We start from the raw sequence: 13,872 nt of genomic DNA, 5'->3' as shown, positions 1-13,872 counted from the left end.
CTGTAAGAAGGAGATCAGAGTCAACAAATTTCTACTCCAAGTTTCAAGAACTCCTTGTTCAAGACGGTCCCGCATATACTCTGACTTCAAAGGACTCCCTGTCAAGAACTCATTCCGTATATACGTCTTCATCGACATAGGACGCAATATGCTGCCCTCATCTTCTCTCAGCTGCCTGGTAGCTTTCCTGGCCGTGTTGCCGTCCACCTTGGCCAAGGACTGGGAGGGCGAGCCTTATACATGGCTTTATCAATACCCACTGCCCATCCCACCGGTGAAGTCTCCAAAGATGTACGTGACAGCCCCTGTGTATCTACCATCATTGATTACTGACCACCAAAAAGGACCATCACCAACCCCGTGACCAACAAGCAAATTGATTACTATGAAGTCAATATCCAGCCGTTCCAGCGCCAAATTTACCCTAACAAGGGTAAAACGAATCTCGTAGGGTACGACGGTATTGCACCGGGCCCAACCTTCCTTGTTGAAAAGGGACGAGAGACTGTGGTCCGCTTCATCAATAACGCGAAGTTGCCGAGCTCCGTACACTTGCATGGTAGCCCTTCTGTAAGAAACCTACCCGAATGATGACGGCTGAGGAGACGCTGACATTTGTGATCAGAGAGCACCGTTTGATGGCTGGGCTGAAGACACGACACAGCCAAACCAATACAAGGACTATTACTACCCAAACAGCCAGTCAGCGCGGACACTGTGGTACCATGACCATGCTATGGATGTCACAGCTGTCAACGCCTACTTTGGCCAAGCCGGCGCATATCTCATCCACGACCCAGCCGAGGATGGACTGGGGCTGCCATCTGGCTACGGGACTTATGACGTTCCCCTGATTCTGTCCTCGAAGCAGTACAATTCCGACGGTACACTTGTCAGCCCCGCCGGGGAGACGAACAGTCTCTTCGGCGACGTGGTACACGTAAACGGCCAGCCCTGGCCGTTCTTCAAGGTGGAACCGCGAAAGTACCGCCTCCGGTTCCTGAACGCGGCCGTCTCCCGCTCGTTCAATCTCTACTTCGAGCGCCAGGCCGCGGCGGGGACGCGGATCCCGTTCCAGGTCATCGCGTCCGACTCCGGCCTGCTGTCGGGTCCCGCGCCCGCGGATAAGCTTTCCATCTCCATGGCCGAGCGGTACGAGGTCGTATTCGACTTCACCAACTACAAGGGCCAGAACATCACGCTCCGCTCGGACGCCAGGGTCGGCGCCGACATCCCCTACCTGAACACGGACAAGGTGATGCAGTTCGTAGTGTCCAACGCGGCCGTGGCCGACGCGTCCACGGTCCCCACGAAGCTGCGCGACGTGCCTACCCTCCCCGTGAAGAGCACTGTGGCACAGCGCTTCAGGTTCGAGCGATCCAACGGAGGGTGGCTCATCAACGGCGTTGGGTTCTCCGATGTCGCGAACCGGGTGCTCGCCAAGCCTCCCCAGGGAACCATCGAGGTGTGGGAGCTGGAGAATACCAGCGGGGGTTGGACACACCCGGTGCACGTGCACCTGGTGGACTTCAAGGTGCTGAAGCGCACCGGGGGCGCCAACCGCGGGGTGTTGAACTACGAGGCCAGCGGGCTCAAGGATGTGGTCTGGCTGGACCGCGGCGAAACCGTCACGGTCGAGGCACAGTACGCGCCGTGGGACGGCTTGTACATGTTTCACTGCCACAACCTCGTGCACGAGGACCACGAGATGATGGCCGCCCTCAACGTCACGGCGCTGTCGGACTTTGGATACACCGAAACGCGCTTCAACGACCCGATGGAGCAGAGGTGGCGGGCGAAGCCGGTGGTGGCTGCGGACTTTACACCTGACGCTATCAACACCAAGGTCCAAACCATGGCTGCTCTGAAACCGTACAGTGATTTGGATGCCATGGATCAAAAGCTCAATCAATACTGGGCCTCCCGTGGTGGTGCTAAGGTCAAGGCGAAACGAATTTCATAAGTATCATTATTGGTTTATCTTTTTGCAACAGATCAGACCTGCAGCGTCACACTGGTGTATATCACTGACGGCGTTTAATGCCCATTACCTCTTTCCCCACTCAGATTTCATAAGTATATAATTGTTTATCTGCTTGGCGTAGCGTTTGATTAGTTCCTTAGCATATAGTCTTTTCGAAATATTACTTATCATTGAGTATAACAAATGAGATATGACCTGGATGAGTTTTCACTGCGTAACATTATATTGAGATGATGTAGTCCACTCAAATCTGCCCGATTGGAGCATGCTCTTGGTTGGCAGATATGATTAATTTGTCTGTATTTGTTCCTTTGGTGCCTGGCAGTGGTGGCCTTCGTTCGCGGTCCAGCTATTTTGAAATCGGCTATTTACCCCAGTTTCTCCGTGAGAAACGCCCGACACGGCACGGCACGGCACCGAGCTCTTGAGCATCTTGGTGCATCAAGCAGCAATATCTACGTAGGTGCCATTCCGCTTGGCCAAAACCACCGTTCTCTCCGCAACATGGTCTTAACAGCGGCTTACCACTTGGCCTCCTTGCGGTCCAAGAAACCCTTGAGGATAGCAACAATCTGCTCAAGGCTCTTGAGGTAGGGGCGAAGCTCGGCCTTGACCTTCTCGGGGTCGGAGCCGAGCTTTGTGTAGAAGTCCTTGCGGTAGGGGCAGGCGCTCATGGCAGCGCTGAAGACGGGCTTGATGAGGAAGCTGTGGTGAGGCTTAAGGGTGGCGCCGTAGGCGTTGCGGAAAGAGTCCGAGAGCTCCTCGGTCTCGCTGTTGACGTTCTGGGAGAGGGCAATGCATGTGAAGTCGAGACCACTATGGGAAGAGCTTCAGTTAGCTTGGGACCTTCTTCTCCCACCACGCAAGGAATAGACGGCAGATAGTAACGGCAAAGGACGTGTTTACTCACCGAACCAGCCATACCAGACCCTCGGTAGCAACGTGCTTCTTGGTCTTGAGCTCATTCAGAACGAGCTCCTGGACGGTCTCAGACTCGGTGGGGGCAGCGGCCTGGCGTTCGCGCAGCTTCTTGATGTTGCCGATCAAGTCATTCTTGACAGGGGAGAAAGCGACAGAGCCGAGGGCGTCGAAAATGGTGGTCAGGGACTCGGCGGCATCGAGGAACTGGGTAGTGGCGACGGCATTGTCCTTCTCGCTGTTGACGGGGACAGTGGTGAAGGATTGCTTGAAGGTGTCGATGATGGTACCGCCAGCGGGGAAGGTAGGGGCAGACATTTTGAGGTGAGGTATAGGATAATGGGGGATCGACGGTAGGGAATAAGGGTTTACAATTGTTGGGTGTGGAGGAAGAAGCAACAAAGCAGCTACAATGAAGCCGACAAGATAGAAACTTATAATAGCTGGCTGAGAAGGGAATCACGTGGCAACTCAACAATCAATCAATCGATCAACACTCCATCAATTCCAGTCAATCAATTGCACACGTACCCAATAGATTGATCGAAGCTATGATACTTATCCACTTTGAAGACGAATGCCAACTTTCCAAAGCAAGGAGCGGTCTGGAAGTCGAGTCAATATCTAGGGGTCCTCTTAGACTGGATTTTACTGCAACATATCGTGTCTTGTCCTGTCTTGCGTGTTCCGCTGTGGCTCTTTGGGCTCCGTGTTGAGGGGTAGCTGGCGGTACATAGTAGCTGGCTAGTACCTAGCTCGTCGAGGTGGGGTCCCTCTCGTCCCTTGCTGCGTACAGAAGTTTAGGTAACTTACGGTACGGATCCGTACACGCGTTGTTTTATGCTTACAACATAACTCCGCATAACCTGATGAGGCGTTAGGCAAACCCTCCGAGTTGCAAAAGCATCATGCGTTCCATGACGCCCCTAATATCGAGCACTCTTGTTAATCAATGATCGAGACTCGAGGAACATGGCAATGTCACCATCTTTCTCGAACAACTGGCTTATGCGTAACGAATACCTTGCCAGGAGATCCTTTCCTGCTGGTTCCAACACCTCGATCGAGGCGGTTTTGTCAAATGGCCTGTCTGGCATGAGAAGTTCTCGGTAATCCAGTGATTTGACCTTTGATATATTATCAGAAAACCTAGCTTTCCTGATGCGGTCCTATGCCACTTGCTTCTGCTTTCTGACAGGGTCACGTTTGTTGCCCTGCAGCTCCTCTGTTTGACAGCACCGATTACCAATAAGCCCCATCTAGTTGAGCAGCGCGCAAAGTGTCCTGCCATTCGTACAAGTTATACCTCTCGGTGGGTCCCACGGTTGTCCGGCAGGGGTTCATGTTTCGTTTCTTGATAAGCTTATCGCAGATGCGCCTCCGGTACTGGTGCTTAACGCGTCTTTTAGGGGGTGACTGCCGCCGAAACGCGTCAGTCAGAATTGCACGCGACACACCATATACGGAGACCACTTCAAGAAATCTTCAGCCACGGCCCTCATTGTACAGAACACCATGTCGCATTCAATGCTCACGATATCGAAGACCAGGACAGAGGATAACAGGGTGCATGTGAATCTACTGCCGTGCCGTATACATCATGATGGAGCTATCGACACGGTTACACCGTATTGGAGCCCGTCAGGGAGCAGCGGTAAGATCCATGCGCTGTTAGTTTGTTGGACAGTTGCTAAAACCATTCGCAGGCGGCATAAAGACAGCATATGTTAGAGGCCGAAAACTCCATGGCAAGACCGTAAAGTTGCCAGATGGCTATCATGGTTCAGTGGTGGAAAAGGGCGAGACGAAACAAGAGGTCCCGGGCGCCGAGGAGGGGGAAGGAGATGTGGAATTTGCAGATCTTCCCGAAGCTATTGAGATTGCACCGCTAAGCAGCAAAGCGACGTTTGACGATTTTGTAATCTGGGGTCACGAGTCTACTGCGGACTCAGGAGCAGACCCGTATCTGAGGAGCATTGAAGAATGGGTGTCACTGGCGGAGAAGGTTTGTGCTCACCGGAGGGAGTAACGAGAACGGTCTGCTAATATTCATCAGTGCCATTCATATTCATCAGCAGGCAGCCAGGGAGAATAGCAGACCCCGAGGACATGGTCGTTGCATGGGACAGGCGTTCGGGAGTCAAAAAGGTTACAGAAGTCAAGCATCTTGTGCGCATGGTATGTGTATACGTTGCTATCTCAACGACAGGAGCTAGCACCACGCCCGTAAAACCGGACGGTGGCGGGGATCATAGGGCTTGAGACAATATATTCAAGTTAGTCATGGTCGGGTGACGAGTGTGCCGATCCAGATCAGTACGGATTCAATTTACATGGGAAAATATTAAAAGAAAATCCATCTAAAATTGAGGAAAGTTGCCCGACTCATTATCCATTCCATGGGCACTCGAACATAGCCGCCACAAATGTTTTCGTGTCAGCTCAAACCATTTGGCGCGTGGTTTGCATGCTGATGTACTCCGACTTCATGTCCGTTACTGCAGGGCTGAGAAACTACAGAGCTAACCTAAGGTTAGTGCACTAAAGTTAAGCGCAACACTACCTGAACACGGAGCCTTGCCCCTCCAAACTTGAAGCTCAATTGCGACCGTTCGGCTCATCAGGTACTTTTTAATTCAGTTTTTCAACCTGCCTTACTCTTTCCATCGATTTCCCCATCCGCTCATCAACAACTCGACGCGCCATCGTCACCTCCATCATGAGTCCTGGCGCCTTGAACGGCGACGCCCAGGTCGGGCCCGAAGGGCCGCGACAAAAGAGCAAAGCGACACCTGAAACGCTTCGAGTCGGCTGCATCGCCATGGTCCAGAAGGGCGGACAAGCCCGCCGCGCAGAAATTCTGAGCATCAAGGATACCAAAAGCGGTCGCCAATTCTATTGCAACTTTGACAACTTCAACAAACGACTTGACGAATGGGTACCCTACAAGAGGATAGATTTCGAGCAAGATGTCGAATGGCCAAGTCCCGACAAGGACAAGCAGAAGGATGGCAAGAACAAATCAAAGGCTTCTACCGTCGGCAAGAAGAACACCATTTCGAAAAAGGCCCAGAAGCGACCGGGCAGGAGGGAACAGAGCGTTGCGTCTGAGGCTGTCACGCCGCATCCCTTCCCCGACTTTATCGATTCACAACCCACCTCGAAAGCACCCTCGACACCAAGAGACCTGGAAGTCAAGGCCGGCCTAACTCCAGCCGCCGACGGCGATGACATGGATGTCGATGACGACGACAGCGTGCTTGGCATCAAGAAGGAGGAGGAGGAGTTCAGCAGGGAGGCCGAGATTGAAAAGCTGCGGACAGGAGGATCCATGACACAAAATCCGACCGAGCTTGCGAGGATACGGAATATTTCAAAAGTGCAATTTGGTCGTTTTGATCTCTTTCCCTGGTACTTTTCTCCCTACCCGGAATCCTTCACGCAGGAAGATGTCATATACGTCTGCGAGTTCTGTCTCATGTACTATGGCGAACAGAAGTCCTTCCACCGCCATCGCGCCAAGTGCACATTACAACATCCTCCTGGCAACGAAATATATCGCGACGACTACGTCTCCTTTTTTGAGATAGATGGTCGCCGGCAGCGCACATGGTGTCGAAACCTGTGTCTGCTGTCTAAGATGTTCCTTGATCACAAGACCTTGTATTACGATGTAGACCCCTTCTTGTTCTACGTCATGACGCAGAAATCTGAAAAGGGCCATCATCTCGTCGGCTACTTCTCCAAGGAGAAGGAAAGCGCCGATGGATACAACGTCGCGTGTATCCTTACTCTCCCACAATACCAAAGGAAGGGATTTGGACGCCTACTGATCCAGTTCTCATATGAACTATCTAAAATCGAAGGGAAGCTGGGTTCGCCGGAGAAGCCTCTCTCCGATCTCGGTCTCCTGAGTTATCGCCAGTACTGGTCCGAAAACATCCTAGATTTGCTGCTTGACAATAACGAACGGGACGACAGGGTCAGCATTGAGTCCATATCCACAGCACTGGCCATGACCACTCAGGATGTGGAACACACGTTACAAGCCCTGCGAATGCAGGTTTATCACAAAGGAGAGCATAAGCTGGTCATCCCAGAAAAGATGGTCCAATCGCGGGAGAAGTCGAAACAGAAGCAGAAGCAGCTTATTGACCCAGATCGCATACAATGGAAACCTCCGGTGTTTACGGCGTCTTCGAGGACTTGGGGCTGGTAGGTCAATTGTCTGTTCAGGCGTTCGGTATTGGTTATGAGCGAAATAAAGCTAGGATTAGATAAATGCGATACCCCCCAACTTTTTTCCCCTTCGATATTATTTACACTTATATTACTAAAAGCGGCCTCGTAGGTTGTCATTGGCTGCGTCGCATATGCATCCCAAAGCGACAAGAGTAGTGGAGCTTGCTAACTCCAACGGCATCAGCTAGCATCGTGACAATCAAACAGCCGCACGATTTCATGACAAGAAAGCCCATCAATGTCCACCTTCTGAACATTCCCTCCGAGTCTCGGATCACTTGAGTTTCTGATGTTTTTGAGTTCGATCAGATGATGCAATAGACTAGGAGCCCCAAACAAAGGAGCTTACTCCAAATAGACCCCCGAGAACCCCTCACATGAATAAAGATCACTGATGCCACACCTCAGAGTGCGAGACACCCCCAAATCTGGCATATCATAAACATCAAGGCCCGTAGAACTTCGCGATTGGTCATGCTGAGGTGCTTACAACCTGAAACACCTCGCTCTGCCTTCCTACCTTTTAAAAGTCTACTACAACTCCAACGATCCGGGCTACAACACAGAACCATGGCAACCAAGAAGCCCCCCATGAGCGCCTCTGCTTTGGACAGCTCTGATGCCTCACTCAAGCCAATTAACTTTCTCCGCGGCTGGCCTGCGCCGTCTCTGTTGCCGGCCGCCGCTCTCCAAAAGGCCACCACGGCCGTGCTCTCTGACCCCGCCATCTCCGTGCCCGCGCTCCAATACGGACCGGACCCGGGTTATCAGCCCCTGAGAGAGAACCTCGCGTCGTGGCTCTCCCGCTTCTACGGGACGCAGGAGAGCGCCGAAAGGATCGCGGTCACGGGCGGCGCGTCCCAGAGCGTCGCCTGCGTTCTGCAGAGCTATACGGACCCGAGCTACACGCGCGCCGTGTGGATGGTGGCGCCGTGCTACTTTCTTGCCGCCGGCATCTTCCGCGACGCCGGTTTTGATGGCAGGCTGAGGGCCGTGCCCGAGGGTAAGGAGGGCATCGACCTGGAATACCTCGCGCGGGAGGTCGAGAAGCTGGAGAAGGACAACCGCGGCAGGGGGTCGGAGGACAGGCCTCTGTACAAGGACCCGGCGCCCTACCGGAAGATCTACAGGCATATCATCTACTGCGTGCCGTCCTTCTCGAACCCCTCCGGGAAGACCATGACCCTGGGGCGGCGGCGGGCGCTGGTCGAGCTGGCTAGGAAGTGGGATGCGCTGGTGGTGTGTGACGACGTCTACGACATGCTGCAGTGGCCCATCATCGCCTCGTCCCCTACCGCCACCTCGCCGCTCTCTCGCGACGACCCCGGCCATCCGTCGACGCTGCAGGGCGCCATCCTTCCCAGGCTGGTAGACATCGACATGGAGCTGGGCCCGAGCCCGCACGACCCCCAGGGCCAACAGTTCGGCCACGCAATGAGCAACGGCAGCTTCTCCAAACTCGTCGGGCCCGGTATGCGAACCGGTTGGGTCGACGCGGCGCCCGATTTCGCCGCCGGCGTCTCGCAGACGGGCTCGACGAAATCGGGTGGCGCGCCGAGCCAGTTCAGCGCCGCGGTGTTGTGCGAGCTGCTTCGCAGCGGGGATCTGGAACGGCACATCGAGAACAGCCTAAAGCCCAGCTACCAAAAGCGGCATGCGCTGATGGTCAACGCGGCCCGGCGCGCCCTGGACCCCCTCGGCGCCGAGGTGCGAGTTAGTAGCTTGGAGGGCGACAAGGACAAAGAGCATATCTTTGGTGGTTATTTCCTATGGATACATTTCCCGGACGGCCCCGACTCGAAGCTCGTCGCGGACCGCTGCCGAGAGGAGAACCTGGCCATCGGATATGGGGCTTTGTTTGAAGTGCCAGGTGATGAGGATGCGGTAAAGCTGGACAATGATGTTCGTTTGTGTTTCGCTTGGGAAGACGAGGAAGATCTAGTGGAGGGCGTAGAGAGACTTGGCCGAGTCGTTGAGGCCTTGAAAAAAGAAGGCGGCGATGCGGTTAGTCCGAAACAAATCGCTACAGGTCGTAGTGGAAATATGGACGAGTTCAAATGATAAGCATAGACGTACCCCGGAGCCTTCATGAGATTATCAATACCAATATGGTTCTATACCAACTCACATAGCACATCGTCGCGAATGTTACTTTCGACCACGTTTCTTGACAAAAAGTTAACTCTAGTTTAGACATGTTCATATTCCTTGAGTTATGATAAAGTTTCCCTTGATGATCTGCACTTGACCAGTCATGATTAGATCGTATGAATATGTGTCATCTAATGACAATGTTTGTGCATTCGGACTTACGGTAGACATGAGACGGAAAATGTTTGAGTGAATGAGGATTGCCCGAGCTTCAGCGCCTGTTTAAAGAAAAAATTAAAAGAAAAAGCAACTACACAAGGTATGTATGTAGCAACGTTAACCAAAACCCCATACGCTGCTCCCGGCCACCTCATTTCCTGGCAAATAGACCTGAGAAGCCTCAATTATTATGACAGGGTACCGATAAAGAAATATTACGACCGAGATTATCGCACATGGTTTCCCTATTGAAGAATCCTCCGATCACAACCTTGATCGCCAAAAGAGACGCAATTTTTCAAAGCGAGTATTTGAGCCTTGCCTCTCTCGTATCGCCTCCTCCTTTGGGCTTGTTGAGTCGCCTTACACAGCTTGCAGAACCAGAAGCTAGACTTTTATAGGCTATCCTAACCTATGGAGCTAATAGTCACATCCTAAAAGATATCAACCACTATAGGATCTACGGGTTGCTAGGAGTAACAGATAGCCTCTCTCTCCTTGGAAACAGGTACTCTATTGCTGGCCATGAAATGAAGAGTGTTGAACTCACGTCCATACTCATTGAAAGCGCGCCCCACACCTCTTGCGCTATAGCCAAATCGCTTCTCACAGGCACAGCTTCATGACTCCCACCAACTAGAACAAAGAGCGTATACTTGACGAATCTAGTAAGCACCTTGAATGTGAAACAAACTTTGATTAATTAATTACTACAGCGAATTTTATTCAATCTTTCATACAGTCTCATGAAAGCACCATGTTATGCACACCCTGCACTAAAGCGCTTTCAATCAGCGTTGACCGAAACTGTCCTCAAATGTCATTCTTCGTGTCGATGACTGAACTGTTGGCATTTTTTACGATAAAATCAACAACGTCTTTCTGATATTTCGGAAGGTAGCTCACGTGGACATCATTTCCGATGTTGCAGCCAAAGAAGGAATCCCCGTCGCAGACACAATCACCTGCGTCGCAGTAAGATTGCCATACATTTCCCAGGTGTTCGCATTGATCAAAATCCGAACGTGGGAGAATCTATATAAAATATCAGAAGCTAGTTCAATAATTGTCAAGGCAAATCTGTTGTGAAGACAAAACTCACCCCTGCGTTTGTGGAACTGCCAATATGCCAGTTCAAGTTCCTGGTATTTCTTGGGTCGCCAAATTGGATAACTGCTCGGACTGAATATGTAAAATTAGCACTGAACGTGGTACTATCTTTGATGTAGCGAATCCGGAAGGAATCCAACCTACTAGACTTTTGACTTTGCTGCGAGATAGCGGTACTGATGAAACGGGTCAGAGAACCAGAGAACCCACACAGCGCATCGCCGATAACGTGAGATCCCTGGAAAATTATAACGGTGAGTCTTCTTGAACAACACGGTGACATGGCCATTAAACATACCTGAGAATAGCCTATGAGGACTATTCCAGTTTGAGGACATCTCTTTGTGAAGGTATTGATCTTGGCACCGAGAGTGAAGACGCCTGTGATCTCAGAAGGCAGATACGTGGGGATATGGTAGGAAGACACATTGGCAGCGTCCACGCTTCCAGAGGCAGGATAGTCCAGGGCAAAGCTGGCAGATCCCGGCATTCTCTTGAGGAGGTCGGCACGGAGATCTTCAAGGCCTTCGAATCTGCCTGGGGTAGCACCTGTACCTTCAACGCCAATGATTTGAACGCCAGTTGGACACTCTTTGCCTTGATGGAGGGACTGTTGAGGACTGGGGTAGGCGATAACCGGCTGGAGTAGAACACAAAGGAGCGAAGCCGCGGAGATAGTCTTGGATACCATGATGGACAAAGGGTCTGAAGTCGTGGGATGTCGCGTACAGTGGCCAACGGGTTGCAGCGAGTGCTGGAATGTAACCAACGAAGAAAAGAGGACCAGACTAATGATTCTTGTAAAAGTAATCTGAATGTAGAGTTGATATAATCCAAGGACGGATGGTGTGTTCTTGACCAGAAAGAAAAGGGATATAAACTCTGTATGATGAAGGTTTGAAGAAGAAGAACGAGACCACCGAGCCCATGTCCTGTGAGAAATCTTTAAGTACAGCATTCGTGTCAATGCATCAAGGAAAGTGCGCCGGGTCGTTTTGGGTGAATTGACAGCCATAAGTGCGCCTGCGATTGCAGGAGCTGCTGTTGCGAATCTCAGCTGAGCCACAACGCTCGTAGCAGATTCCAGTGGAAAGAGAAGTTGCAAACCACCATATTGGGAGACCAAAATAGTCTAGGCAGGTAGTTCAATGCATAGTAAACCTTGTCACGGGAAGATGTCACCTAGGGTAATGGCATGCATAACCCATCATCGTTGCAACCGCTATTAGCAAAGCACAATCGCAATTGGATCTCCATAATCCATTCGCAGATAAATAGAGCTCCAAGTAACCCCCATGCCTATATTTAAGAAATTTCCTGGCCTGAGGGCTCCACCGGTCATGTCAATCTAAACGGATTGCTCATGTACGATAATATTCAAGGGAGAGGCATATATAAGAACCATGCTGATGACATGGTGACGTCTAAGAGCACTAGATATTCTGAGAAACACCAGGGCAGGCGGATTCCAGAATTTTGAGAAGCTCGTCGTAGACCTTCTGGCCAACGGCATGACCTTCCTCGGTTCTCACGAAGTTACTTTCACTGCGAATCATACAATCTCCCGAGTACCTTCCATGGGTTTCGTCACCGGCAAACACAGCCCACATCAGTGTACGAGCACCCATCTCGCAAGTCCGACCAACCGATCGAGCGAACAATCTAAGGATCGTTTGGAGTGGCCAAGGTGCATTTCTCCACAGATCTGTATTACAGAAACCAGGATTGACCGTGTTGATGATGACCTTCGGTTTGCTTGACACCTCAATTTCTGTAGCTAGCTCGCCTAAGTGATTATCAGCCATGGCAGAGGAAATTACATTTTATTGGTGACACTCACGTGCTATCAGTACAACGAGAAGCTTTGAAATGTAGTAACGGCTCATCATATCGTTATCGCCCTTGAGCGACTGCAATATGTTTGGCTCTTTCCTCTGCGGAAAAGAGGTGAAGTAGTGTGCATCGCTAGCTACGATTGTCAGATGAGGCGTGACATTGTATTTAGCCGAAGTGCTCCTAAAGGTCGGCAGCAGCAGGAGTGTCATCAAGAAGGTGGAGAGCACATTGACGGTGATAGTTTCCTCGTAGCCCTCGAGCTCCTTGAAGACACCAGTCGCGAGTCCGGCATTCTCAACCACGAAGTCCAGACGGTCGAGCGCCGCAGCACGTGTGCAAAACTCCTTGATGCTCTCGAATGAGTCTAGTGTGACCGGCCAGACTTCCACAACGTCATGTCCGATGTTTGGCTGAGATTCATCAATGGCCTTCTTGGCAATCTCGCCTCGCTCAACGCTCCTGCATCCTAGAATGACCTTTTTGGCATTCAGTCGCGCGAAGTGACGAGCAGCTGCCAAACCCAAGCCGCCTGTAGCACCTGTAACAATGGCAACCTTGCCAGTGCAGTCCGTTGCAGGAATAGGCAGGTTTGTGAAGTGGTCACCTAACGTTTGCAGAAACGACCTGGTAACCCGAGTTAGCGGCTACCAATTAAGGATGCGGTACGTGCAAACAGCTCCGGGGGTTTGGAGATGACATAAGCTGTAAGTACCATTCAAGAGACATTGTGGGGGCTATAAGAGCAATATGATCTGACAGGGCGTGACCAAGCCTCTGTATGCCATGTATGCCACATAGAAGGTAATTCTTGTTGCTTCCGAGTCGGCTGCATGTTCGTGGTCCGCTATTGAAAGGAACGCTAAGCCATATATGGAAAGTTACTTTCTATGTAATGTGTCTTCACGTCTGGATGAACCCCTATGTCTTGGGATTATGTCGGAAATGAGACCTTGATAATCAAGTATCGAAGGCATAGATCTTGACTGAGATCCAAATTGCAGTATCAATCGGCGGCGGTTTACAAGTACTTCCACATCTAGTGATAGTCATGTTGGGGTGCCGGTCCAAGTATGGTTACATGGTTGAAACGGGGATGTTATATCTAACCCTCTTGGTTATGCAGAAATGATTTTTGAACAGAAGGATTTAAAGACTCGTTCCTGTTACAATCAGCAGAGCCCAAGACAACGGGTGGTTTGCCCTTGTCCTCATTATCTCTAGCCCAGCAACGACCTCATCCCTTGAAGTGAAGAAGGAAACGTGCGACCGCGAGACGGGCGGCAACGTTGCTTCGTGCGAAACTCAAACGGCAGCCGAACAAGCCGCATGCATCGAGGCCTGTAATGGTGATGCATACCGCATCACCAGTTGGTATATTCCACCATACCTCTCGAAACAGTCACATTGTCTTGATACTGCTTGGTGCAAATCAGTACTGCTTCAGCAGTGGCTGGCTATACAGGGTGTGCTGG

The 13,872-nt window shown here is 51.3% G+C and overlaps 7 protein-coding genes across 7 annotated transcripts; 4 read left to right on the top strand and 3 right to left on the bottom strand.

Annotated features, from left to right (window-relative positions):
- Positions 1-148: 148 nt before the first annotated feature.
- BKA67DRAFT_508576 (Cupredoxin) lies at positions 149-1,963 on the top strand (the record flags this gene model as incomplete). Its single annotated transcript, XM_046097166.1, has 3 exons — positions 149-291; positions 345-570; positions 626-1,963. The coding sequence occupies 3 exons, from the start codon at positions 149-151 to the stop codon at positions 1,961-1,963; spliced, it is 1,707 nt and encodes a 568-aa protein (XP_045965109.1).
- Positions 1,964-2,505: 542 nt separating this feature from the next.
- BKA67DRAFT_511681 (glycolipid transfer protein domain-containing protein) lies at positions 2,506-3,220 on the bottom strand (the record flags this gene model as incomplete). Its single annotated transcript, XM_046097416.1, has 2 exons — positions 2,506-2,800; positions 2,895-3,220. The coding sequence occupies 2 exons, from the start codon at positions 3,218-3,220 to the stop codon at positions 2,506-2,508; spliced, it is 621 nt and encodes a 206-aa protein (XP_045965108.1).
- A 1,197-nt stretch (positions 3,221-4,417) lies between these two features.
- Positions 4,418-5,164, top strand: BKA67DRAFT_654125 (ribonuclease H2 non-catalytic subunit-domain-containing protein; the record flags this gene model as incomplete). Its single annotated transcript, XM_046106503.1, has 3 exons — positions 4,418-4,556; positions 4,609-4,907; positions 4,985-5,164. 3 exons carry the CDS (start codon positions 4,418-4,420, stop codon positions 5,162-5,164), a joined length of 618 nt encoding a protein of 205 aa, XP_045965107.1.
- Positions 5,165-5,621: 457 nt separating this feature from the next.
- BKA67DRAFT_510796 (acyl-CoA N-acyltransferase) lies at positions 5,622-7,121 on the top strand (the record flags this gene model as incomplete). The annotated part of the gene is made up of 1 exon (XM_046097355.1): positions 5,622-7,121. The coding sequence occupies one exon, from the start codon at positions 5,622-5,624 to the stop codon at positions 7,119-7,121; it is 1,500 nt and encodes a 499-aa protein (XP_045965106.1).
- A 593-nt stretch (positions 7,122-7,714) lies between these two features.
- BKA67DRAFT_654123 (pyridoxal phosphate-dependent transferase) lies at positions 7,715-9,205 on the top strand (the record flags this gene model as incomplete). The annotated part of the gene is made up of 1 exon (XM_046106502.1): positions 7,715-9,205. One exon carries the CDS (start codon positions 7,715-7,717, stop codon positions 9,203-9,205), a length of 1,491 nt encoding a protein of 496 aa, XP_045965105.1.
- A 1,062-nt stretch (positions 9,206-10,267) lies between these two features.
- Positions 10,268-11,255, bottom strand: BKA67DRAFT_531051 (Alpha/Beta hydrolase protein; the record flags this gene model as incomplete). The annotated part of the gene is made up of 4 exons (XM_046099328.1): positions 10,268-10,489; positions 10,557-10,636; positions 10,709-10,802; positions 10,863-11,255. 4 exons carry the CDS (start codon positions 11,253-11,255, stop codon positions 10,268-10,270), a joined length of 789 nt encoding a protein of 262 aa, XP_045965104.1.
- A 642-nt stretch (positions 11,256-11,897) lies between these two features.
- BKA67DRAFT_71573 (uncharacterized protein) lies at positions 11,898-13,541 on the bottom strand. The gene is made up of 3 exons (XM_046109385.1): positions 13,113-13,541; positions 12,405-13,024; positions 11,898-12,350 (listed from the first exon to the last, which is right to left on the bottom strand). Exons 1-3 carry the CDS (start codon positions 13,124-13,126, stop codon positions 11,998-12,000), a joined length of 987 nt encoding a protein of 328 aa, XP_045965103.1. The 5' UTR covers positions 13,127-13,541; the 3' UTR covers positions 11,898-11,997.
- Positions 13,542-13,872: the final 331 nt, after the last annotated feature.

Source organism: Truncatella angustata, assembly GCF_020726525.1.
Source record: "Truncatella angustata strain MPI-SDFR-AT-0073 chromosome Unknown BKA67scaffold_1, whole genome shotgun sequence".
Taxonomy (NCBI): Eukaryota; Fungi; Ascomycota; class Sordariomycetes; order Amphisphaeriales; family Sporocadaceae; genus Truncatella; species Truncatella angustata.
Note: the sequence above shows the minus strand (reverse complement) of the source record. Positions and strands in the feature narration are given on the sequence as shown.

Excerpts from the sequence above, each read along its gene's own strand:
- BKA67DRAFT_71573 (XM_046109385.1), bottom strand. Across the intron at positions 12,351-12,404 it reads TCTCGTTGTACTGATAGCAC|GCGAGCTAGCTACAGAAATT; the intron begins GTGAGTGTCACC and ends ATAATCACTTAG.